A 26,700-nucleotide genomic window follows, 5' to 3' on the forward strand; every position below is an offset into this window, starting at 1 on the left:
CGACTTTTACACACACTAGGAATACATTTTACTAGGAATATGGTTGAATACAAACAGTGTAGTTATTCCCTCTGTAAGGCAATTAAACAAGCAAAATGTCAGTACAGAGACAAAGTGGAGTCGCTATTCAACAGCTCAGACAAGACGTATGTGGCAGGGTGTACAGACAATCAGGGATTACAGAGAGAAAACGAGCCACATCGCAGACACCGACGTCTTGCACCCAGACAAGCTAAACACCTTCTTCGCCCGTTTCGAGGATAAGACAGTGTCATCGACCCGGCCCACTCCAAAGGACTGTGGGCTCTCGTTCTCCGTGGCTGACATGAGTAAGACATTGAAGCGGCCCAGAGCAACCCTAGCCGCGTCCTCAGAGCATGCGCAGACCAGCTAGCTGGAGTGTTTACGGACATATTCAATTTCTCCCTCTCCCAGTCTGCTGTCCCCACTTGCTTCAAGATGTCCACCATTGTTCCTGTACCCAAGAAAGCAAAAGTAACTGAACTAAATGACTATCGCACCGTAGCACTCACTTCTGTCATCATGAAGTGCTTTGAGAGGCTAGTTAAGCGTCATATCACCTCCACCTTACACCCTAGACCCACTTCAATTTGCTTACCGCCCCAATAGATGCACAGACGATGCAATCGCCATCGCACTGCACTGTCCCATCTGTACAAGAGGATTACATATGTAAGAATGCTGTTCATTGACTATAGCTCAGTCTTCAACACCATTGTACCCTCCAAGCTCATCATTAAGCTCGGGGCCCTAGGTCTGAACCACGGCCTGAGCAACTGGATCCTGGACTTCCTGACGGGCCGCCCCCAAGTGGTGAAGCTAGGAAACAACACCTTCACTTCGCTGATCTTCAACACAGGGGCCCCGCAAGGGTGCAAGCTCAGCCCCCTCTTGTACTCCCTGTTCACCCATGACTGCTTGACCATGTACGCCTCCAACTCAATAATCAAGTTTGCAGACGACACAACAGTAGCAGGCCTGATTACCAACAACTAAAGAGGAAAATGAAAGTCGGATAAATGAAAAGCCTATTTTTTTTTAATGGGGTCTCGGGATTGGTAGGGGTAAGTAGCAAATGTCTCAACCCAACCCCTAATCTAGTGAAACCAGACTTTATCATTCCATATTAGACTACAATTATTAGACTACACTGAGTGTACAAAAAAATAAGAACACCTTCCTAATATTGTGTTGCACCCCTTTTTGACCCCAGAACAGTCTCAATTCGTCGGGGCATGGACTCTACAAGGTGTTGGAAGCATTCCACAGGGATGCTGGCCCATGTTGACTCCAACGCTTCCCACAGTTGTGCCAAGTTGGCTGGATGTCCTTTGTGTGATGGACCATTCTTGATACACACGGGAAGCTGTTGAGTGTGGAAAACCCAGCAGCGTTGCAGTTCCTGACACACTCAAAACAGTGCGCCTGGCACCTACTACCATACCATGTTCAAGGCACTTACAGTGGCTTGTGAAAGTATTCACCCCCCTTGGAATTTTTTCTATTTTGTTGCCTTACAACACGGGAATTAAAATAGATTTTTGGGGGGGTTTGTATCATTTGATTTACACAACATGCCTACAACTTTGAAGCTGCAAAATATGTTTTATTGTTAAACAAACAAGAAATAAGACAAAAAATAATCGGAATACTTGAGCGTGCATAACTATTCCCCCGTCAGAGTCAATACTTTGTAGAGACACCTTTTGCAGAAATTACAGCTGCAAGTCTCTTGGGGTATGTCTCTATAAGCTTGGCACATCTAGCCACTGGGATTTTTGCCCATTCTTTGAGGCAAAACTGTTCCAGCTCCTTCAAGTTGGATGGGTTCCGCTGGTGTACAGCAATCGTTAAGTCATACCACAGATTCTCAATTGGATTGAGGTCTGGGCTTTGACTAGGCCATTCCAAGACATTTAAATGTTTCCCCTTAAACCACTCGAGTGTTGCTTTAGCAGTATGCTTAGGGTCATTGTCCTGCTGCAAGGTGAACCTCCGTCCCAGTCTCAAATCTCTGGAAGACTGAAACAGGTTTCTCTCAAGAATTCCCCTGTATTTAGCACCATCCATCATTCCTTCAATTCTGACCAGTATGCCAGTCCCTGCAGATGAAAAACATCTCCACAGCATAATGCTGCCACCACCATGCTTCACTGTGGGGGTGGTGTTCTCAGGGTGATGAGAGGTGTTGGGTTTGTGCCAGACAGCGGTTTCCTTGATGGACAAAAAGCTAAATTTTTGTCTCATCAGACCAGAGTACCTTCTTCCATATGTTTGGGGAGTCTCCCACGTGCCTTTTGGCAAACACCAAATGTGTTTGCTTATTTTTTTTCTTTAAGCAATGGCTTTTTTCTGGCCACACTTCTGTAAAGCCCAGCTCTGTGGAGTGTACGGCTTATAGTGGTCCTATGGACAGATACTAAAATATCCGCTTTGGTGCTTTGCAGCTCCTTCAGGGTTATCTTTGGTCTCTTTGTTACCTCTCTGATTAATGCCCTCCTTGCCAGGTCCGTGATTTTGTGGGTGGCCCTCTCTTGGCAGGTTTGTTGTGGTGCCATATTCTTTCCATTTTTTAATAATGGATTTAATGGTGCTCCGTGGGATGTTCAATGTTTTGGATATTTTGTTATAACCCAACCCTGATCTGTACTTCTCCACAACCTTGTCCCTGACATGTTTGGAGAGCTCCTTGGTCTTCATGGTGCCGCTTGCTTGGTGGTGCCCCTTGCTTACTGGTGTTGCAGACTCTGGGGCCTTTCAGAACAGGTGTATATATACTGAGATCATGTGACACTTAGTTAAATAAAGTCCACCTGTGAGCAATCTAAGTATGTGACTTCTGAAGGTAATTGGTTGCACCATATCTTATTTAGGGGCTTCATAGCAAAGGGGGTGAATACATATGCACGCACAAATTTCCCATTTAGAATTTTTTGAAACAAGTTATTTTCTTCATTTTACCAATTTGGACTATTTTGTGTATGTCCATTACATGAAATCCAAATAAAAATCTATTTAAATTACAGATTGTAATGCAACAAAATAGGAAAATCGCCAAGGGGGATGAATACTTTTGCAAGGCACTGTAAATCTTGAGTCTTGCCCATTCACCCTCTGAACAGCACAAATACACAATCCATGTCTTAATTGTCTCAAGGCGTAAAAATCCTTCTTTAACCTGTCACCTCCCCTTCATCTACACTGATTAAAGTGGATTTACCAACTGACATCAATAAGGGATCATAGCTTTCACCTGGATTAATCTGGTCAGTCTGTCATGGAAAAGTGTTCCTAATGGTTTGTCCACTCAGTGTATATTCCATAATTAAAACAGCTCTTGGTATTTTATTAAGATCCCCATTAGCTTTTGCAAAAGCAGCAGGTACTCATCCTGAGTTCCACACAAAACATGACATAATACAGAACATCATTAGACAAGAACAGCTCAAGGACAGAACTACATACATTTTTTAAATGGCACACGTAGCCTACAATTCAATGCACACACACAAACTATCCAGGTCAAATAGGGGAGAGGCGTTGTGCCGTGAGGTGTTGCTTGATCTGTTTTTCTAAACCAGGTTTGCTGTTTATTTGAGCAATATGAGATGAAGGAAGTTTCATGCAATAAGGGCTCTATATAATACTGTACGTTTTCTAGAATTTGTTCTGGATTTGGAGACTATGAAAAGACCCCTGGTGGCATGTCTGGTGGGATAAGTGTGTGTGGCAGAGCTGTATGTAAGTTGACTATGCGAACAATTTGGTATTTTCAACACATTAATGTTTCTTATAAAAAATAATAAGTGATGCAGTCAGTCTCCCCTCCCCTCTTAGCCAAGAGAGACTGGCATGCATAGTATTTATATCAGCCCTCTGATTGCAATTAAGAGCAAAACGTGCCGCTCTGTTCTGGGCCAGCTGCAGCTTACCTAGGTCTTTCCTTGCAGCACTGGACCACACGACTGGACAAATCAAATCAAATGTTATTTGTTACATTCACATGGTTAGCAGATGTTAATGCGAGTGTAGCGAAATGTCTGGTGGGATAATCAAGATTAGACAAAACTAAAGCCTGCAGAACTTGCTTTTTGGAGTGTGGTGTCAAAAAAGCAGAGAATCTTTTTATTTCGGCTAGACCTCTCCCCATCTTTGCAACCATTGAATCTATGTTTTCACCATGACAGTTCACAATCTAAGGTAACGCCAAGTAATTTAGTCTCCTCGACTTGTTCAACAGCCACACCATTCATTACCAGATTCAGCTGAGGTCTAGCACTTAAGGAATGATTTGTACCAAATACAATTATCTTAGTTTTAGAGATGTTCAGGACCAGTTTATTACTGGCCACCCATTCCAAAACAGACTGCAACTCTTTGTTAAGGGTTTCAGAAACTTCATTAGCGGTGGTTGCTGATGCGTATATGGTTGAATCATCAGCATACATATGGACACACATGCTTTGTTTAATGCCAGTGGCAGGTCATTGGTAAAAATAGAAAAGAGTAGAGGGCCTAGAGAGCTGCACTGCGGTACACCACACTTTACATGTTTGAGACGCTTCCATTAAAGAAAACCCTTTGAGTTCTATTAGATAGATAGCTCTGAATCCTCGACATGGCAGAGGTTGAAAAGCCATAATACATACGTTTTTTCAACAACAGGTTATGAGCAATAATATCAAAGGCTGCACTGAAATCTAAGAGTACAGCCCCCAAAATCTTCTTATCAATTTCTTTCAACCAATCATAAGTCATTTGTGTCAGTGCAGTACATGTTGAGTGCCGTTCTCTATAATCATGCTGAAAGTCTGTTGTTATTTTGTTTACAGAGAAATAGCATTGTATTTGGTCAAACACATTTTTTTCTAACAGTTTGCTAAGAGCTGGAAGCAAGCTTATATGTCTGCTGTTAGAACCAGTAAAGGCCACTTTACCACTCTTGGGTAGCGGAATTACTTAGGCTTCCCTCCAGGCCTGAGGACAAAGACTTTCCTTTAGGTTCAGATTAAATATATGACAGATAGGAGTGGCTATAGAGTCAGCTACTATCCTCAGTAGTTTTCCATCTAAGTTGTCATTGCCAGGTTTGTAATTATTGATCATTAACAATCATTTTTCCACCTCTCCCACACTAACTTTACAAAATTCAAACTTGCACTGCTTTTCTTTCATTATTTTGTATTTTTTAATGCATGAATATAATTGCTCACTGTTTGTCGTGGGCATTTCCTGCCTTAGATTTCCTACTTTGCCAATGAAATAATCAGTAAAATAATTGGCAACATCAAATGGTTGTGTGATGAATAAGCCATCTGATTCGATGAAAGATGGAGTTGAATTTGTCTTTTTGCCCAAAATTTCATTTAAAGTACTCCAAAGTTTTTTCCATCATTCTTTATATCATTGATCTTGGCTTCATAATAAAGTGTCTTCTTTTTGTTGAGTTTAGTCACATAATTTCTCAATTTGCAGTAAGTCAGATGTGAAGCCAGACTTATTAGCCACTCCTTTTGCCCCATTTCTTTCAAACATACAGTTTTTCAATTCCTCATCAATCCATGGAGCCTTAACAGTTCTAACAGTCAGTTTCTTAACACGTGCATGTTTATCAATAATTGGAAGAAATTTCATAAATTCATCAAGTATTGTATGATACCTTTTGAATAGAATACATGCATAACATTCTAGAAGTCATGTTCAGTATGTTCCAGAGGATCTGAATGACCCAGTGGGGATTCCCACCCATAGAGATCCTACTAAATTACTACTAGTTATTATTAGTATTCTAATTCCTAATTATATGGTCCCGCCTGTCTGTCTGACATGACTATCAGCTCCATTAGGACCCTACACTACAGCCAGCCATTAACATGTGTGTAGGGAAGCAGATGAGCTGTGCAACGGACGCTGGTGAGTAATAGTTCAGACGCACGCATGCACACGGTGACTAGAAGCCTGTTGTCTCTCTCGGAGAGTTTATGTAAATGTAACCACCCTTTATTACTGCAATTTACCATGATTCTTGCCAAACGTAGAGTTACCTCCGATTACTATGGAGAAAATATACCAGGGGAAAGAGAGAGGTCTGAAGTCACCCCAAGGTGAGCTTTCTCTTCAGCTCTTGGCTAACTTTGCTGTCCCACTCCCCCCACAAGGAGCAGGGTACAGGTTCTCAATATGAATGTTAGCTTAGCTACCAGTGTGCTCTCAATGGATACTTTGCATCGCAGTCAATGTAAATAATATACAAGATTGGTAGCAGTGAAATGAAAGCCTACTCTATATAAAAGGGGGGATATTGGAAAGTGATGAATATGTCCTGGGTTTTATGAAGTTGAACAGCTTTACTCTGTCATTCACACTACCCACAATGGTGTTACAGTAAAGCTGTGAGTCTCACAGACACACTCTATTCATCCATGCACAGAAGACTGGCCATGAAAAATAATCCACAACATTCCCGAAGCAAGTCGGTGGGTCTCTTCTCCACTTACAGTAGGAAAATCAATTAAATCTAACAATTAGCTGAATAGGCTTCAAGTCCGCACTCAAAGCTCAATAGAGAAACTACATCTAAGAGCTCCTCTTTGTTAGCGTCCAACATCTCCTCTCTCCCTTGTCAACCTGTGGAGCTTTTGGCAGGTAATGAGAGTCCTTTCAATCCCCACGCCACAGTCTCCTCATCATGAAGCCCACAGAGAGCGGTGTCTAGGACCAGATGGACAGACAGTGGGAGGGAGATGACACCTTGGAGGATGGATGCCGTCAATATCAAAATACACCCTAGGCTGACATGAAAAAAGGCACACAGACGCATGCTCACACACACACTCAAAGAAGAGGGGAGGCAAAGAAGGTTGTGATAATGCAAAAATAATGATAATAATGATAATGCGATGTGCGGTTCATCACATCCTAAAATGCATTAGACATGATTGTATCTGTGATAAGGGGATAACAGATCGAGAGATGGGTGCTACAGAACATTCCAAAATGGAGCCGAGCCGAGTCTCGTTGGCCAGCGACCAGGGCAGACTGCCAAAATGCTATTCTATATCGTTGTCCTATGATGTAAAGCATATCAATCAGTTGTCTTTTTTTACCAGGAAAACCATTAGCTAGTTCTACTTCACGTTTGGAAGACTGAGGGTGAAGTCAAGCTCAGTTGACTATAGCACAGTAGCCTGTATCTGATGTTGAGTTGAGAACAGAATTGATCTGGTAACTTTCCCAAAACTCCCAGGCTTCCCAGGAATTCTGGTTGGAGGATGACTGGATTTTCTGCATATTCCCTCCCTCCTGATTCACAGAATATTCCAACCGAGATTTCTGGAAATCCTGGGAATTTTGGGATAATCTCTGGAAATGTGCAACCCTAGTTGAGGATGAGTGAGACCAATGTCATTCAATAATTTTTTCATTGAAGTGTGACAGGATAAGTGAGGAACACGGTGGTAGGCTACATCTTCAAGAACATTGTCAGAAACAGATCAGCCATGCTGGGAAAATGACTCATTTTATTCTCTACACATCACAACCACTACCAACCATCCAGTGTAGGAACTTGACCTCTATGTATAGTGTAGACTCTTGCCGGTGTCAAAATCCCAGAGTTAAACTAAGGATTTGGGAGGAATTGTCTGTAAGTAAACACTACAGCTTTGTACCCGAGGGAATTTCCATCTGAAAGGTCCCATGAGCACCAGCATGAAGTTCATAGGAACATATCAAATTTGGTGTCAAATGAAAGCTAACATGCTGACCACACCCCCCGCATTGCAAAATAAATGTACACATACATTTTATTCAATCATTGCACCCGCACCGCTCGTGCGTCTGCGTAGCCAGGCGCTAAAATAGAACTTGGTTCTATTTGTGACGCTTGACGCGCTACAAGTCCCGCCTCTCCCATCTCCTCATTCGTTTTTAGGAGCATATATGCACGTGGGTGATTAAAAGATGAACTGAGATCCACACTCGAGTCCAGTTGGTGGTGGTACTGCACCTTAAAGTTGGTTGCCGACCACCATATGAAGTCCAAAGAAGAAGAAGCCTGAAGGAGGAGAGATTACTAGAAACTAACTCAGTTTACCCTTTTATCTGTGGATTAATTGTCGGAGTAGAGGACCTTGTGCATTTTAGGGTAAAATAACATCCCAATGTTTATATCCCAGGACAAATTAGCTAGCAACAGCAAGTTAGCTAAATTGCCATAAATTATTAATGCTTTTCAACCTGTCTCCAAATTAATATAGTTAGTTCAGAGTTTGTTTTGATATTTCAACCTGAGGCTCCTGATCGCATCTGGTGTGGGTGGAAAAAAATCAACATGCGAGCGAGCGGTCTGGTCAGCATGTAAGAGTCTATATTTTGGGTAAATTAAGCAATATATACATTTTTCAACCATTCTCCATTTAAAAAAATTAGGCATAAGTAAAAGCTTTGATTTCTGTAAAACAGATGGAAAAATGAGTCTTAGAAAACATCTACCAGAAAGTCTTAAAAAAGGTATTAGAAATACATAAAAACACAATCATGTTGACGCAAAGACCTCTGCTAACTAATATCAAAACGTACATTTATTTTGAAAAATTGTATACCTTCTGTAAGATATTTTCTATTTTCTTTCTCTCTCATGAGGGAGGATAATGAAAGTCCACAGAGCTAACAAGTAATGGTTGGTAGACCTACCAATTAGTTATAGTGATTTTACTGATATCAATTTTGTGATTAAAACTCACAATACTGTTACCGAATTGTTAACAGAATTATCCAAAAACTGTAATGGAATTACTGCAACTGAATTGACTACAATGGGAAATCATAATAGTCACAAACCACAGTTGGGTCACCTGATACTGTCCTCCCTGATTAGCTCATAACTGTTTTATTTCTCTTTCTGACGTCTGGTGGTCAAACCAAGAGTGTTATAACAGTCCGTCTGGTCAACCCCTCCCCTCTCTCCCTCTCTATTTCTCACTATCCAGATAATGTCACCTCTCCCAGCACTTACTGACTCCTACGCATGAGCCACCTCTCTTTCCATTTTCTGTAAATAGCATCCTCACCCACTGAGCACCGACCAACAGTCCACCCTGGCCTTGACGGTAACGTCCACAGACAGACCGGACTGGACCAAATCTGAACCTATCATAGATGTACAATGTCTTCAGAAAGTATTCAAACCCCTAGAATTTATTCAACATTTTGTTGTGTTACAGCCTGAATTATAAATTGATTGAAATGAGATTGTAACTGTCCAACTACACAAAATATCCCATAATATCAAAGTGGAATTTTTGAATGACTACCTCATCTCTGTGCCCCACACATACAGTTATCTGTAAGGTCTCTCAGTCAATCAGTGAATTTCAAACACAGACTCAACAACAAAGACCAGGGAGGTTTTCCATTGACTCGCAAAGGCAGGCACCTATTGGTAGATAAAAAAAAAATAATTGAAACATCTGCTTCAGTGTCTTTTCCAACAGCCAAATCTACACTGGAGTTGCTGACCAAAATGACATTGATTGTTCCTGAGTGGCCTAATTACAGTTTTGACTTAAAATCGGCCTGACAGATCTTGAATAATATTTATTTTTTTTTTTAAATAAATATTTTATAATCCAGGTGTGCAACGCTCTTAGAGACTTACCTAGAAAGACTCACAGCTGTAATCGCTGCCAAATGTGATTCTAACAGTATTGACTCAGGGGGTTGAATACCTATCTAATCAAAATATATTTGTTTCATTTTCTATTAAAAAAAAGATTTTTCCACTGAGAGTATTTTGTGTAGATCGTTAATATTTTCAACTACTGTTACTTCACTACATTCCTTACAAAAAAATGATGTACTTTACTCCATACATTTTCCTTGACACCCAAAGTACTCATTACATTTTGAATGCTTAGCAGGACAGGAAAATGGTCCAATTCACACACTTATCAACAGAACCTCCCTGGTTATCCCTACTGCCTCTGATCTGGCAGACTCACTAAACACACACGCTTTGTTTGTAAATTATGTCTGAATGTTGGAGTGTGCCCCTGGCTATCCGTAAATAAAAAATAAAAACAAATATGGTGCCGTCTGGTTTGCTTAATATAAGGAATTTGAAATTATTTATACTTTTGATACTTAAGTGTATTTTAAACCAAATACTTTTAGACTTTCTTGAATTTTACTGGGTGACTTTTACTTGAGTAAAAGTAAAGATGCCTTCATAGAAAATGACTTAAGTATGACAATTGGGTATTTTTTCCACCACTGGCCATTTCAGGAAGCTTGGTGTAGGTCGCACGTCACTACTTCACAGTAGAGGCATTTGAACACAAAAATTATACATTTCTTATGTGATTTTTGACAGAAATGCCTTATGGCAAACTCTCTAGGTTTCTTCCTAGGTTTTGGCCTTTCTAGGGAGTTTTTCCTAGCCACCGTGCTTCTACACCTGCATTGCTTGCTGTTTGGGGTTTTAGGCTGGGTTTCTGTACAGCACTTGAGATATTAGCTGATGTACGAAGGGCTATATAAAATAAACTTGATTGATTGATGGAACATGTTAAATTTCATGTGCCTTAATAACAAACGTGTATGCCATCTGTAAATACGAATAACATTGTTAAATTCCGAGCCTAGTTGGTTTAGTCACGAAAAAAAGACAGGAACCTCCACGCTAGCCATGACTGGCTGAGATAATGGATGGGCTGGACATGCCGAGAGATGAGTTCAGATTGGTCTGCCATGTAGCATGCTTCTGTCTATAACATGAGCTGCTCAGTATGTGTAGATAATCCTTGCTACTGCAGCTTTTTTGAAAAATATAATGGAGAACTGCAAAAGTGTTGATACGGCTCTCAACATCGCTGCCCTGAATTTAACAGGCGCTATCGACAAAGATCGACAAAACATTTTCCATTGAACCAGACATTGTAGAGTCTTCTGATGACAATGATGGTGTTGTTGTCACGGAAGAAGTTGACCGAGTTTTGAAAGCAGTGGAATCCCCAGTGGAAGCAGAGTATGATTGCAAATGTGGAGGGAGACAAAAAGAGATCACAGAAGGCTGTTGTATAACATTTTCCGACAAGATAGACCTGCCAAAGGGGGCAGAGTTGCAATCTACTGTAGAGATAGCCTGCAGAGTTCTGTCATACTGTCCAGGTCTGTACCCAAACAATTCGAGAATCTACTTTTAAAAATCCACCTTTCCAGAAACAAGTCTCTCACCGCTGCCGCTTGTTATAGACCCCCTTCAGCTCCCAGCTGTGCCCTGGACACCATATGTGAATTGATTGCCCCCCATCTATCTTCACAGTTCGTACTGTTAGGTGATCTAAACTGGGACATGCCCGCCCCCCGCTTCTCATTCACCCAAATCCAGACAGCTGATGTTCTAAAAGAGCTGCAAAATCTGGATCCCTACATATCAGCAGGGCTAGACAATCTGGACCCTCTCTTTCTAAAATTATCCGCTGAAAATTGTTGCAGGTATATTTCACTGGTCATCCCCAAAGCCAACACTTACGTTGGTCGCCTTTCCTTCCAGTTCTCTGCTGCCAATGACTGGAACGAATTGTAAAAAGAAATCACTGAAGCTGGAGTCTTATATCTCCCTCTCTAACTTTAAGCATCAGCTGTCAGAGCAGTTTACGATCACTGTACCTGTACACAGCCAAACTACCTCATCCCCATATTGTTACTTATCCTCTTGCTCTTTTTCACCCCAGCATCTCTACTTGCACATCTACCACTCCAGTGTTAATCCTAAATTGTAATTATTTCACCACTTTGGCCTATTTATTGCCTTACCTCCCTACTCTTCTACATTTGCACACACTGTACATAGATTTTTCCACTGTGTTATTGACTGTACGTTTATGTGTAACTCTGTGTTGTTGTTTCTGTCGCACTGCTTTGCTTTATTTTGGCCAGGCCGCATTTGTAAATGAGAACTTGTTCTCAACTGGCCTACCTGGTTAAATAAAGGTGAAATAAAAAAAAAAGGTATAAAAAAAGGTACCCATGACGTAATTCCGCTACCGTAATTCCTTTACAGGTGTACATCCACTGTACTGTAGTTCAATAACCAAAATAGATTTTTTTCAAACTCAAGGTGTCATGTCATAGCTGACACACCATTCTTGGTAAATGTGGTTGCATAAAAACCTGAGGGAGATTTTACCTTAATTCCTTTACCGGCTTTACTGGCTCCAGGTCATCTACAAGTCTCTACTAGGTAAAGCCCTGCCTTATCTCAGCTCACTGGTCACCATAGCAGCACCCACCCGTAGCACTCGCTCCAGCAGGTATATCTCACTAGTCACCCCAAGGCCAATTCTTCCTTTGGTCGCCTTTCCTTCCAGTTCTCTGCTGCCAATGACTGGAACGAACTGCAAAAATCACTGAAGCTAGAGACTCATATCTCCCTCACTAGCTTTAAGCACCAGCTGTCAGAGCAGCTCACAGATCACTGCACCTGTACATAGCCCATCTGGAAATAGCCCATCCAACTACCTCATCCCCATACTGTATTTATTTATTTTGCACCCCAGTATCTCTACTGGCACATTCATCTTCTGCACATCAATCACTCCAGTGTCTAATTGGTATATTGTAATTACTTTGCCACCATGGCCTATTTATTGCCTTACCTCCCTTATCTTACGTCATTTGCACACACTGTATATAGATTTTCTTCAAATGTATTACTGACTGTATGTTTTGTTTATTCCATGTGTAACTCTGTGTTGCTGTATGTGTCAAACTGCTTTGCTTTATTATTGGCCAGGTCGCAGTTGTAAATGAGAAATTGTTCTCAACTAGCCTACCTGGTTAAATAAAGGTGAAATATATTTTAAAAAATTCTAAATACCAAAGTTTGCATCTGCACAGTTCTTCCACTAAATTAGTTTTTGTACATTTTTCTGTGGAAATGGTTTGTTAAAACAAAATGTATGCCATCTAAAATCTGTTTTTTGTTGGCATACATTTTAAAGTGAAAAAACGGAGTCAAGTAGTAATTCCGTTAACGTGGAATTGCCACCAACCGAACTCTGTACAGCCTTAACTAAAGGGATAAGGCCAGAAGATGACCAGACAGTTTCATATCCTGATCTCAGATCTTGTATGTGTTTTAGTCAACTACTCTGACCATCGTTGTGATGAATATCATTGTGATGAATGTCATTGTCAACTACTATGTCATACATGGCAGTATCGTGCTCCTATAGCGTACGTGTTTGGTGTTTTATTCACAATGAAACTAACAATTGTAAATTCATGTAAACATTATATGATATGATATTTCTACTCAGCATCCCTGTCCAACATATCAACAGCACCCTGCTGCTGCTGTAGATAACCAACTGCCACTTGTGTGATAATGAATTTGAAAAAATACTTTAGAATTCAGCTCACTTTTCACTTTCTATGTTTCTGCAATTAAAGGACATTTGCTGCAATCCTTCCCCTGTCCATCTCAATACCTAAATCTGTTGTCTACAAATACTTACCAATAAATAACTCAACATTCTCTCCACAGATGTCAATGTCTTCAGTATGACCTTCACACTATTTGTCCAGTTATGCTATACACTGCATAGAGGTACTTAATTTAAAACCAGACAAATCACTGTCTGCATGCACGCAGACAGAGAGACTCAGAGACAACCTTAGACCTTGAGGCTGGAGGTGCAGGGGTGAATGTAGAGAGGGTCCTCCACTTAGGCCCACCTGTCTGTCTGCGGTCAATCCCTCTGGGTCTGAGTCAGAGTGGACAGAAGGCATACACCATTACCTAACCTATTCCCTCTCACTGCTAAACTCAGGCCCCATGCAGCAGAAAACCCACAACATCAGCGCCATGATCAATACCCGCATCATCAGCGCCAGGATCAATACCCGCATCATCACCTCCAGGTCATCACCCGCATCATCACCTCCAGGTCATCACCCGCATCATCACCTCCAGATCAACACCCGCATCAGCACCGCCAGATCATCACCCGCATCATCACCGCCAGATCATCACCCGCATCATCACCGCCAGATCATCACCCGCATCATCACCTCCAGATCATCACCCGCATCATCACCTCCAGATCAACACCCCCAGATCAACACCCCCATCAACACCCCCAGATCATCACCTCCAGATCAACACCCACATCATCACCTCCAGATCAACACCCACATCATCACCTCCAGATCAACACCCACATCATCACCTCCAGATCAACACCCACATCATCACCTCCAGATCAACACCCACATCATCACCTCCAGATCAACACCCACATCATCACCTCCAGATCAACACCCACATCATCACCTCCAGATCAACACCCACATCATCACCTCCAGATCAACACCCACATCATCACCTCCAGATCAACACCCACATCATCACCTCCAGATCAACACCCACATCATCACCTCCAGATCAACACCCACATTAACACCCAGATCAACACCCACATTAACACCCACATCATCACCTCCAGATCAACACCCACATCATCACCTCCAGATCAACACCCACATCATCACCTCCAGATCAACACCCACATCATCACCTCCAGATCAACACCCACATCATCACCTCCAGATCAACACCCACATCATCACCTCCAGATCAACACCCACATCATCACCTCCAGATCAACACCCACATCATCACCTCCAGATCAACACCCACATCATCACCTCCAGATCAACACCCACATCATCACCTCCAGATCAACACCCACATCATCACCTCCAGATCAACACCCACATCATCACCTCCAGATCATCACCCACATCATCACCTCCAGATCATCACCCACATCATCACCTCCAGATCATCACCCACATCATCACCTCCAGATCATCACCCACATCATCACCTCCAGATCAACACCCACATCATCACCTCCAGATCAACACCCACATCATCACCTCCAGATCAACACCCACATCATCACCTCCAGATCAACACCCACATCATCACCTCCAGATCATCACCTCCAGATCATCACCTCCAGATCATCACCTCCAGATCATCACCTCCAGATCATCACCCCCAGATCATCACCCCCAGATCATCACCCACAGATCAACACCCCCAGATCAACACCCCCATCATCACCCCCAGATCAACACCCACATCATCACCTCCAGATCAACACCCACATCATCACCTCCAGATCAACACCCACATCATCACCTCCAGATCAACACCCACAGATCATCACCTCCAGATCATCACCCCCAGATCATCACCCACAGATCATCACCCCCAGATCACCACCTCCAGATCACCACCTCCAGATCACCACCTCCAGATCACCACCTCCAGATCACCACCTCCAGATCACCACCCACAACATCACCTCCAGATCACCACCCACAACATCACCTCCAGATCACCACCCACAACATCACCTCCAGATCAACACCCACAACATCACCTCCAGATCAACACCCACAACATCACCTCCAGATCAACACCCACAACATCACCTCCAGATCAACACCCACAACATCACCTCCAGATCAACACCCACAACATCACCTCCAGATCAACACCCACAACATCACCTCCAGATCAACACCCACAACATCACCTCCAGATCAACACCCACAACATCACCTCCAGATCAACACCCACAACATCACCTCCAGATCAACACCCACAACATCACCTCCAGATCAACACCCACATCATCACCTCCAGATCAACACCCACATCATCACCTCCAGATCATCACCTCCAGATCATCACCTCCAGATCATCACCTCCAGATCATCACCTCCAGATCATCACCTCCAGATCATCACCTCCAGATCATCACCTCCAGATCATCACCCACAGATCATCACCCACAGATCACCACCCACAGATCATCACCCACAGATCACCACCCACAGATCACCACCTCCAGATCACCACCTCCAGATCACCACCTCCAGATCAACACCCACAACATCACCTCCAGATCAACACCCACAACATCACCTCCAGATCAACACCCACAACATCACCTCCAGATCAACACCCACAACATCACCTCCAGATCAACACCCACAACATCACCTCCAGATCAACACCCACAACATCACCTCCAGATCAACACCCACAACATCACCTCCAGATCAACACCCACAACATCACCTCCAGATCAACACCCACAACATCACCTCCAGATCAACACCCACAACATCACCTCCAGATCAACACCCACAACATCACCTCCAGATCAACACCCACAACATCACCTCCAGATCAACACCCACATCATCACCTCCAGATCAACACCCACATCATCACCTCCAGATCAACACCCACAACATCACCTCCAGATCAACACCCACAACATCACCTCCAGATCAACACCCACAACATCACCTCCAGATCAACACCCACAACATCACCCACAGATCAACACCCCCATCAACACCCCCATATCAACACCCACATCATCACCTCCAGATCAACACCCACATCATCACCTCCAGATCAACACCCACATCATCACCTCCAGATCAACACCCACATCATCACCTCCAGATCAACACCCACATCATCACCTCCAGATCAACACCCACATCATCACCTCCAGATCAACACCCACATCAACACCCACATCATCACCTCCAGATCAACACCCACAGATCATCACCTCCAGATCATCACCCCCAGATCATCACCCACAGATCATCACCCACAGATCATCACCTCCAGATCATCACCTCCAGATCATCACCTCCAGATCATCACCTCCAGATCATCACCTCCAGATCATCACCTCCAGATCACCACCTCCAGATCACCACCTCCAGATCACCACCTCCAGATCACCACCTCCAGATCACCACCTCCAGATCACCACCTCCAGATCACCACCTCCAGATCACCACCCACAACATCACCTCCAGATCAACACCCACAACATCACCTCCAGATCAACACCCACAACATCACCTCCAGATCAACACCCACAACATCACCTCCAGATCAACACCCACAACATCACCTCCAGATCAACACCCACAACATCACCTCCAGATCAACACCCACAACATCACCTCCAGATCAACACCCACATCATCACCTCCAGATCAACACCCACATCATCACCTCCAGATCAACACCCACAACATCACCTCCAGATCAACACCCACAACATCACCTCCAGATCAACACCCACAACATCACCTCCAGATCAACACCCACAACATCACCTCCAGATCAACACCCACAACATCACCTCCAGATCAACACCCACAACATCACCTCCAGATCAACACCCACAACATCACCTCCAGATCAACACCCACAACATCACCTCCAGATCAACACCCACAACATCACCTCCAGATCAACACCCACAACATCACCTCCAGATCAACACCCACAACATCACCTCCAGATCAACACCCACAACATCACCTCCAGATCAACACCCACAACATCACCTCCAGATCAACACCCACAACATCACCTCCAGATCAACACCCACAACATCACCTCCAGATCAACACCCACAACATCACCTCCAGATCAACACCCACAACATCACCGCCAGGATCAACACCCACAACATCACCGCCAGGATCAACACCCACAACATCACCGCCAGGATCAACACCCACATCATCACCTCCAGATCAACACCCACAACATCACAGATTGAAATTCTGAACTTGCTCTGCCAGCAAAGATTCACTTATCTTCAGTGAGATCGTAATTGTTTCACTATCAGAGATAAAAGTGGCTTAATGATTATATCAATACAGGGATATATTGCCTACATTTCATAGATAATGTTCATGTGCATTGGTGCCATGAAAAGGAGTCGCCACGAAAAGAGGTAAATGAGGATATGTCTGTTTTCAGGTCACAAAATGAATACAGGGCGAACGTGTTAAGGCTAAATTGTAATTATTTTGCCTCTATGGCCTATTTATTGCCTTACCTCCCTACTCATCTACATTTGCACACACACTGTATTCAGATTTTTCTATTGTGTTATTAACTGTATGTTTGTTTTACTCCATGTGTTTACTCCATTTGTTTTACTCCATGTGTCGAACTGCTTTGCTCTATCTTGGCCAGGACGCAGTTGTAAATGAGAACTTGTTCTCAACTGGCCTACCTGGTTAAATAAAGGTGAATTAAAAATAAAATAATTAAATTGTGCATCTAAGGATTCTCAGCTCTTGCTGATCCAAAAAGTGATAGTGTGACTGTTAATGCAAACATTATGACAGAGCATGGTTGTGTTACCTTCTAAAGAGACAAGAGTCTAAATCCCATAGACATATTCTAATGACAAATCCTTATAGGGTGCACCCAGATGCAGGATTTACTTTGAATGGGAATATCACTTCCACTTATTCTATGGCTGTGTGTGCAAGAGTATTCTAGAGTGTTCAAGAACTCTGCTGGTGATTCTCTCAGCGGAGTAACTGTTTGATAACTTTGGGTTTTGTGTGAGGAAGACATTTTGGATTAGAAGAGCTACTCCCATCACATCTTAGAATGCTGTTGGTTATGTCTGCTGTTGGCTTCACTGCAATTTAGACAATAGGGGGATAAAAGCATTTGTGATATGCAGACGGCTGTTTGAAAGGAAATGAAAAGGAGCCTACAACAAAAAACTTCAAAGATTAGCCTCCTGCTGAAATTGACAGTTTCTTTTGTGCAGCCTACCTGGGCGTCGAGAAAAATGCCATGCTTGATGTTCTAAGGCGATGAATTAAGAAGTTGGATGCAATTTTTCATACTCCGCTCTTTTCAGCGTCTGTTCATAATCTGATTTCAAAGGATGTTTGGGAAGTGTGTTAAGTAGACGTGAAGTCCATTAATTGAGACGTGACACCAACTGAAAATTGGGTACCTAAAGTAACATTTATTTAGGCTACCTAAAATATATATATATATATATATATATCTCCTTTTTAAAAACAATGTCATTATTTTTACTGACCTTGTTTTAATTGCAATTTCCTTCCCTCTTTTCCTCTCTCTGGGGAGTTCATCTCTTCCACTGTTGTTCTGTGTTAAATTACACTAGTTAGTAAAAAACATGACATCAATACCATTTAGGTGGTTGATTTGTTATGAATTTAGACCATTTGGTCTGTACTCCATAAAATATGTCATGTGCAATAATGTTTTACAACCAAGCTTGAAGTACCCTGAACAACAGTTGCCATCAAGCTTGACTCATTAGACTATGAAAAATTATTGCACAGACCACACTTTACTATCAGTTTGCAGTCCAAATAAACCACTTCATCCATCAAGTTGTTGGACTGTTTGTTCAGCACTGAGTGAGTGAGTGAGTGAGTGAGTGAGTGAGTGAGTGAGTGAGTGAGTGAGTGAGTGAGTGAGTGAGTGAGTGAGTGAGTGAGTGAGTGAGTGAGTGAGTGAGTGAGTGAGTGAGTGACAGAGAGAGCGACAGAGACAGCTAAATACCTGCCACACCATGGGGTCGAGAGTAGCTGTTTGAGTTGGACCGCAGAGTGAAGGAAAAGCAGCCTACAAGTGCTCAGCATATGTGGGAACTCCTTCAAGACTGTTGGAAAAGCATTCCAGGTGAAGCTGGTCGAGAGAATGCCAAGCGTGTGCAAAGCTGTCATCAAGGCAAAGGGTGGCTACTTTGAAGAATCTCGAATATAAAATATATTTTGATATGTTTAACACTTTTGTGTTACTACTTGATTCCATATGTGTCTTCACTATTATTCTACAATGTAGAAAATAGTAAAAATAAAGAAAAACCCTTGAATGAGTAGCTGTGTCCAAACAGTTGACTGATACTGTGTATATATATATATATATATATATATATATATATATATATATATATATATATATATATATATAGTACTGCTCTAGGAATATAATTATTGTTTGCATAACCTTATATACTATTATGTATTGATAGTAATGTGCACTGCAGAAAACACCAGAAGAAGAATTATCATAGTGAATTAATATAATGTTTGTTTCAATTAATCCCATAAGGAATGGGTTGCCAACTGGCGATTTGACACGAAAATAAAATGTAATTCATTCATTCATTAAAATTTCATTCAGAATCCTAAAGGTTGAAGCCGACAGTTTATGATTAAACACAAACAATTACATCCCCAGCAGCCTGGATCTCTCCTCTCCTCTCCCCCCACTCAACTCAACTGGTTTATTATTCACGGACCTCAAGAGAACTCACAACACACATTCGGTCACGCACGCACGTACACACACAGCATCAACAACTTCAACATACCTATAAGCCAAGTGGGTGCTACACATTTGTCGAGAATAAATGTAGTTTTCCCCAATATAATGTAGTCTAAAGTGCTTTGAGTACCTGGAGGAATAAGCCAATGTAAATGTCCTTGTAAAAGACTGTTGTTCCAGAGTTACACTGGACTCACATATTCGACCCCGCTGATACCCCTTTAACCGCCTTAACTTAGAAAATATGCTTCTTGCATTGAAAATAGACAGCTCTCCAGCTAGTTCTCCTCTGCACTACATAGCATGAAAAATCAACGGCTGCCTTGGATTAATTGAAAAGAGAAGTACTGTACATTCAAAGTGTCTAATGGAATATAGGAAAGCGCTTCTCTCTCCCAGCACATGAATCCAGGCCAGAGCCTGAGCACCCAGCTACTGAGTCAGACTTTCCATTCCTTCTTATGACTAAGAGGGTTTATATCGCCACACAGACGACAGGGGGGGAGGGGGTGGGCTGGTGTATTATATCTCCACAGAGCAGAGGGTGGGGGGGTGGTGGTTTATATCTCCACACACACAGACGGGACGGGGGGGGGGGGGGGGGGGGGGGGCTGGTGTATTATATCTCCACAGAGCAGAGGGTGCAAGTGCAGTGGTTTATATCTCCACAGAGCAGAGGGTGGGGGGGGATGGTTTATATCTCCACAGAGCAGAGGGTGGGGGGGGGGTGGTTTATATCTCCACAGAGCAGAGGGTGCAAGTGCAGTTGTTTATATCTCCACAGAGCAGAGGGTGCAAGTGCAGTGGTTTATATCTCCACAGAGCAGTGGGTGGGGGGGGTGGCGGTTTATATCTCCACAGAGCAGAGGGTAGGGGGGGGTAGTGGTTTATATCTCCACAGAGCAGAGGGTGGGGGGGTAGTGGTTTATATCTCCACAGAGCAGAGGGTGGGGGGGGTGGTTTATATCTCCGCAGAGGGTGGGGGGGGGGGGTGGTTTATATCTCCACAGAGCAGAGGGTGGGGGGGGTGGCGGTTTATATCGCCACAGAGCAGAGGGTGGGGGGGGGTAGTGGTTTATATCTCCACAGAGCAGAGGGTGGGGGGGTAGTGGTTTATATCTCCACAGAGCAGAGGGTGGGGGGGTAGTGGTTTATATCTCCACAGAGCAGAGGGTGGGGGGGTGGTGGTTTATATCTCCACAGAGCAGAGGGTGGGGGGGGGGGGTGGTTTATATCTCCACAGAGCAGAGGGTGGGTGGTGGTGGTTTATATCTCCACAGAGCAGAGGGTGGGGGGTAGGGGTTTATATCTCCACAGAGCAGAGGGTGGGGGGGGGTGGTTTATATCTCCACAGAGCAGAGGGTGGGGGGTAGTGGTTTATATCTCCACAGAGTAGAGGGTGGGGGGGTAGTGGTTTATATCTCCACAGAGCAGAGGGTGGGGGGGTAGTGGTTAATATCTCCACAGAGCAGAGGGTGGGGGGGGGGGGGGGTTTATATCTCCACAGAACAGAGGGTGGGGGGGGGTTATATCTCCACAGAGATGAGGGTGGGGGGGTAGTGGTTTACATCTCCACAGAGATGAGGGTGGGGGGGTAGTGGTTTACATCTCCACAGAGATGAGGGTGGGGGGGGGGTAGTGGTTTATATCTCCACAGAGATGAGGGTGGGGGGGTAGTGGTTTACATCTCTACAGAGCAGAGCATGGGGGGGGGGGGTAATATCTCAAAAGGCTAAAATGCTGAGTCTCTGTGGATTCATGTCAGCCATCGTAAGTTTGGTGATGGGGTGACAGCCAGTTTATAGCCAGTCTGGGGCTGGAGGATGATCAATGTGCTCAGGGCATGCTGCCATAAATGACCCAGAGAGCAGTAATGTCACCACACAAAGCCCCAACCCAGTCTGTATCACACTGATGGAGAGAGAGGCCAGATAACAGAAACAGTACCCAAACGCTTTTGCACAGTGCCCCCCTCCATTAAGGTCTCTCGAGTGGCGCAGCAGTCTAAGGCATTGCATCTCAGTGCAAGAGGCATCACTACAGTCCCTTGTTCGATTCCAAGCTGTAACTGACTTGCCTAGTTAAATAAAGGTTCAATTAAAACATTTACAAAATAAATACATCACCTTTTTTCTTTTTACAAAAATTCTGTTTTTTTAAATAATTTTCTTGTGACCAGCAATGTTTCTAAGGACAACCCAGTCTTAAGCCACAACCCCAGAAGGACTGGCTGAGAGCCACCATGTGGTAATCACTGGAGTGGACCACATAACATTGTGACCCCCAACAGTGGATATAATACCATCAGAGTGAGCCAACTTGTATCATCTAGACTTTCAAATCAGGCCATCCAAATGAGGCTGTAGTTAGACAATGAGAAACCAGTAATCTATCACAAATCTTTGTCTATCTATTCAATTCAGCAGACTTTATTGACATGGCCAGTTAAATTACTTACATTGTCAAAATACACTTATAACAACAGTAGTGGGAGTAACAGCAATAAGACATCAATAATAATAATAATAGTAGCAGTAGTGGAAATGGTATTAATATTATCAGCAACAACAATAGCTCTCCCTCTGTGCTGTTAAGACAGCACAGCAGTACCATAGACAAGAGAGGGGAAAGGGGGCTGGAGTGCAGGGACATGGCACATACCTCTACGATGGTGACTTTGGCTGCCTTGCACATGGGCTGATTGAAGTTCCTAGCTGTTTTCCTAGACACACACAAAGAGAGACAGAGAGATGACGTTAGCTCACAATAGTGTTGCACGGTATACAAAACTGCTGTACTTTATCAATACTAGAACATGAAATACTTTTCAGCACTATAATTTTTGATACTTTCGATACTTCTGTCAAATGTGTCACGTCATATAAGGATTTAGAGGAAGGAGTCTGTCTAGTAACTTGTCTGAATCTCCTCAAGGGGGCAGTAATAAACTAGCCAAATTACTAGCGCTTGCAGCTGACACCGCAAGCCACTTTTGAGAAGCAAGCGGAAACATCATACCTCCACACCAGCAACTTGTTGATAAAACTGGCTGTAGAAGCGAACAATGGGAATACTTTGATTACAGAGCAGACGAGGACCAGCCCAACAAAACCAATTAAGCAAAATGTGTTACAAAATAGTGCAGTGCAAGCGATGCTTAGTTCCAAAATAACAAAGAAGCTATTTTATGACATTTGCATTGTAACATTGTCATTATTCTACTAAATTTGAAAAAAGAAAAAATTGTAACAATGACAAACATACACTGAGTGTACAAAACATTAGGAACACCTGCTCTTTCCATGACAGACTGACCAGGTGAATCCAGGTGAAAGATATGATCCCTCATTGATGTCACCTGTTAAATCCACTTCAATCAGTGTAGATGAAGGGGAGAAGAAAGGTTGAATAAGGATGTTTGAGCCTTGAGACAATTGAGACATGGATTGTGTATGTGTGCCGTTCAGAGGGTGAATGGGCAACATAAAAAATGTAAGTGCCTTTGAACGGGGTATAGTAGTAGGTGCAAAGCTGCTGGGTTTTACACACTCAACAGTATCCCGTGTGTATCAAGAATGGTCCACCACTCAAAGAACCTCCAGCCAACTTCACACAACTGTGGGAAACATAGAATGCTTTTGCATCCCTGTGGAATGCTTGACACCTTGTAGAGTCCATGCCCTGTCGCATTGAGGCTGTTCTGAGGGGAAAAGTGAGGGTGCAGCTCAATATAAGGAAGGTGTTCCTAATGTTTTGTACACTCAGTGTAGAAGCTTCTGACAGGCGCTTCAAAGTGTGTGTGTCGTTTTGGAACTAAACTATTCATGTAATACATTAAAATGATTTAGCTGTAATGAATCCTAGGTCTAACGAATGCCATTTGACCCAATATTATGACCATAGATGAGCAAATTAACCCCGATATGTATCAAATAACATTTTAAAAACAGTTTTGTCTGCTCAGTCTCTGATATGGTTTTGCATAAGGAACATTTGAGGTATTCTTCTACTATTTAATATGGTGTTTTATTTTTACATTAAATTGAATATAGAATATAATATATTTTATTTGTTGTACCAGTTAACAATATTATGTTTTAAAAAATAAAGCTCAATGGTTATTCTGTGACTTTAGCTAATACGCATTTTTTTGTTGCTGTGGTATCGATTTCAGTATCGACTATCGTTTTGGTACTGAGTATCGTTTTGGTATCATGATACTAAACCTGGTATCAGTAGAAGTCAAAAATCGGGTATCGTCCCAACACTCGCTCACAATTGATGGATTCTGGGTTCTGACTTCTAAAACGTGAAATAGGGTTAATTATCAGTTATCCTACTGAAATATTGAGTGCGATGGTTTAGAGGGTAGGAGGAAGGTATTTGGTGGGTGCAATTAAGCTTGGAATGTACTGAGTGAAGGGAAAACGATCACGTGGCAGGCATTGATAAAGGGAGAGAGCCGTGGATTAGTGATGAATGGGGTCGAGGTCAGGTCGGTCACGTTAAGGGAGAAGGAACAGTTAATTGCTCGCGTCACTTAATTTCCTGCCTAGCAACAGAGAAGTAGTGGATGGAGAGAAGGAGGAGATTCCACCCCAAATTGGGGTACATATATCACCACTATTGGAAATGTGTTTTGGTCGGTTCAGCTGTTCGACCCTCTAGGATGAATAAACTTGGTTTGAGCTCTCGTAGTGTCCGTCGAGTTATTTTTCTGATAATTAGAATCTAACACAATCATTCATCTCAAATAAAATTGCATTTGTCACATGCGTCGAATACAACAGGTATAAACCTTACAGTGAAATGCTTACTTACAAGCAACAGGCAACAAGGGAGCAATACAACAGCGACAGCATTAACATAGAGCAATCATGCAATGTTCTCTTTCTCAAATAAGCAACCATTGTTTCAACACTGACAGTCTTTGCCTGTGAAGTCAAAGGGGATTGTTAGTTGGAAAGCAAATACTGCGCCCCTGTGGTGACAAATTGAATTGCATTTACTAGGACATTTTCAGTGTACAGGAGTGTAAATCATTCAAGGTTGTAAACAAAACAAAAAAACAATATGGGTCCGTTTTGATATGTGGACAGAGTGTTCTTCTAACATCCTGACAGACAAGCGAACTCAGAAGAAAAGCCATTTCAGTTAGACCTAATTCTGATTTATTTTTTAATTTCTGGAGAATGTTCAATCTCTTTAAGCTGTCTATTGTCAATATCTTAATTCAGTCACTGAGCTTAAAGGCTTGTATCTCCTACCATCAATCAATATGGCACTGAGCCAAGCGACCTGCAGGCCCTGACTGCTGCTTATTGTGGTAGCATCACAAAGTGATGAGGAAGGGTTAAACCTGACCTGGCGAAAGCAGTGGTCTAAATCACAGTGGCTTGGGTAAATGTGTGTTAAATGTTTATTCCCATAATACTATTATCATGGCTGTTAAGCCGTAATGTCTTTTCAGCAGCATTACAGTCTTAGTGACAGCAGATTTTCTAAGGGGTACATAAACTCCTAAGGTCATAATAAATGGCACCCTATGCTTTGTGCAGGGATTCAAGGATATCAGGTCATTTTTGGACCCAAAACGAATGATTGACAGACACAGGTGAATGTAATGGTAGCTACCTGAAGACGATGTTCCCGGCCTTGTCAGCCTTCCAGGCCTTGACCAGAGCAAAGTCTCCAGTGATGGCCTTCTCCATGATGTAATACCTGCCATTAAACTCCCGCACCTGCCGAACAATGACATAGCAAGCCATTCAAGAGACAGGACCAGAAGACAGCTGGATATGACAGCATGTTGTGTGTGGTTATAAAGCTAACGGTGTGCCATTTCAGTATGTTAATAATAGCAGTCAGAGATGGAGATGTGTCTTTGTGTCACACGGTGGTGAATGTCAAGAATCCCAGAGAAGTGTTACAAATAGCCCACGTTAACATATGTAGCTTAAGAAACAAGGTCCATGAAGTCAATAATTTGCTAGTAACAGATGACATTAATATTCTGACTATCTCTGAAACGCACTTAGATAATACCTTTGATGATACAGTGGGAGCAATACATGGTTATAAGACCTACAGAAAAGCCAACGGTGGAGGTGTGGCTATTTATATTCAGCACCACATTCCTGTAAAGCTTAGAGAGGATCTCATGTTAAATACTGTTGAAGTAATATGGCTACAGGTTCATCTGCCTCATCTAAAGCCCAGTCTGGTGGGATGCTGCTATAGTCCACCAAGTGCAAACAGTCTGTATCTGGATAACATGTGTGAAATGCTTGATAATGTACGTGATATCAATAAAGAGGTATATTTTCTTTGTGATTTAAATATTGACTGGCTTTCATCAGGCTGCTAATTCAAGAGAAAGCTTCAAACTAACTAGTGCCTGCAACCTGGTTCAGGTTATCAGTCAACCTACCAGAGTAGTT

At 42.8% G+C, this 26,700-nt stretch overlaps 1 protein-coding gene across 2 annotated transcripts in view; it reads right to left on the reverse strand.

The window, feature by feature from the left end:
- The window catches only part of LOC120063269 (succinyl-CoA:3-ketoacid coenzyme A transferase 1, mitochondrial-like), a 131,757-nt gene that overhangs the window by 88,607 nt on the left and 16,450 nt on the right, over positions 1 to 26,700 (reverse strand). For both annotated transcript variants that reach the window (XM_039013534.1, XM_039013535.1), the window contains exons 6-7: positions 25,895 to 26,001; positions 22,922 to 22,982 (exon numbers count right to left, since the gene is read on the reverse strand). In XM_039013534.1, the coding sequence (XP_038869462.1) occupies positions 22,922 to 22,982; positions 25,895 to 26,001 (168 nt within the window). The remainder of the gene's footprint in view (positions 1 to 22,921; positions 22,983 to 25,894; positions 26,002 to 26,700) is intronic.

Source organism: Salvelinus namaycush, chromosome 18 (assembly GCF_016432855.1).
Source record: "Salvelinus namaycush isolate Seneca chromosome 18, SaNama_1.0, whole genome shotgun sequence".
Taxonomy (NCBI): domain Eukaryota; kingdom Metazoa; phylum Chordata; class Actinopteri; order Salmoniformes; family Salmonidae; genus Salvelinus; species Salvelinus namaycush.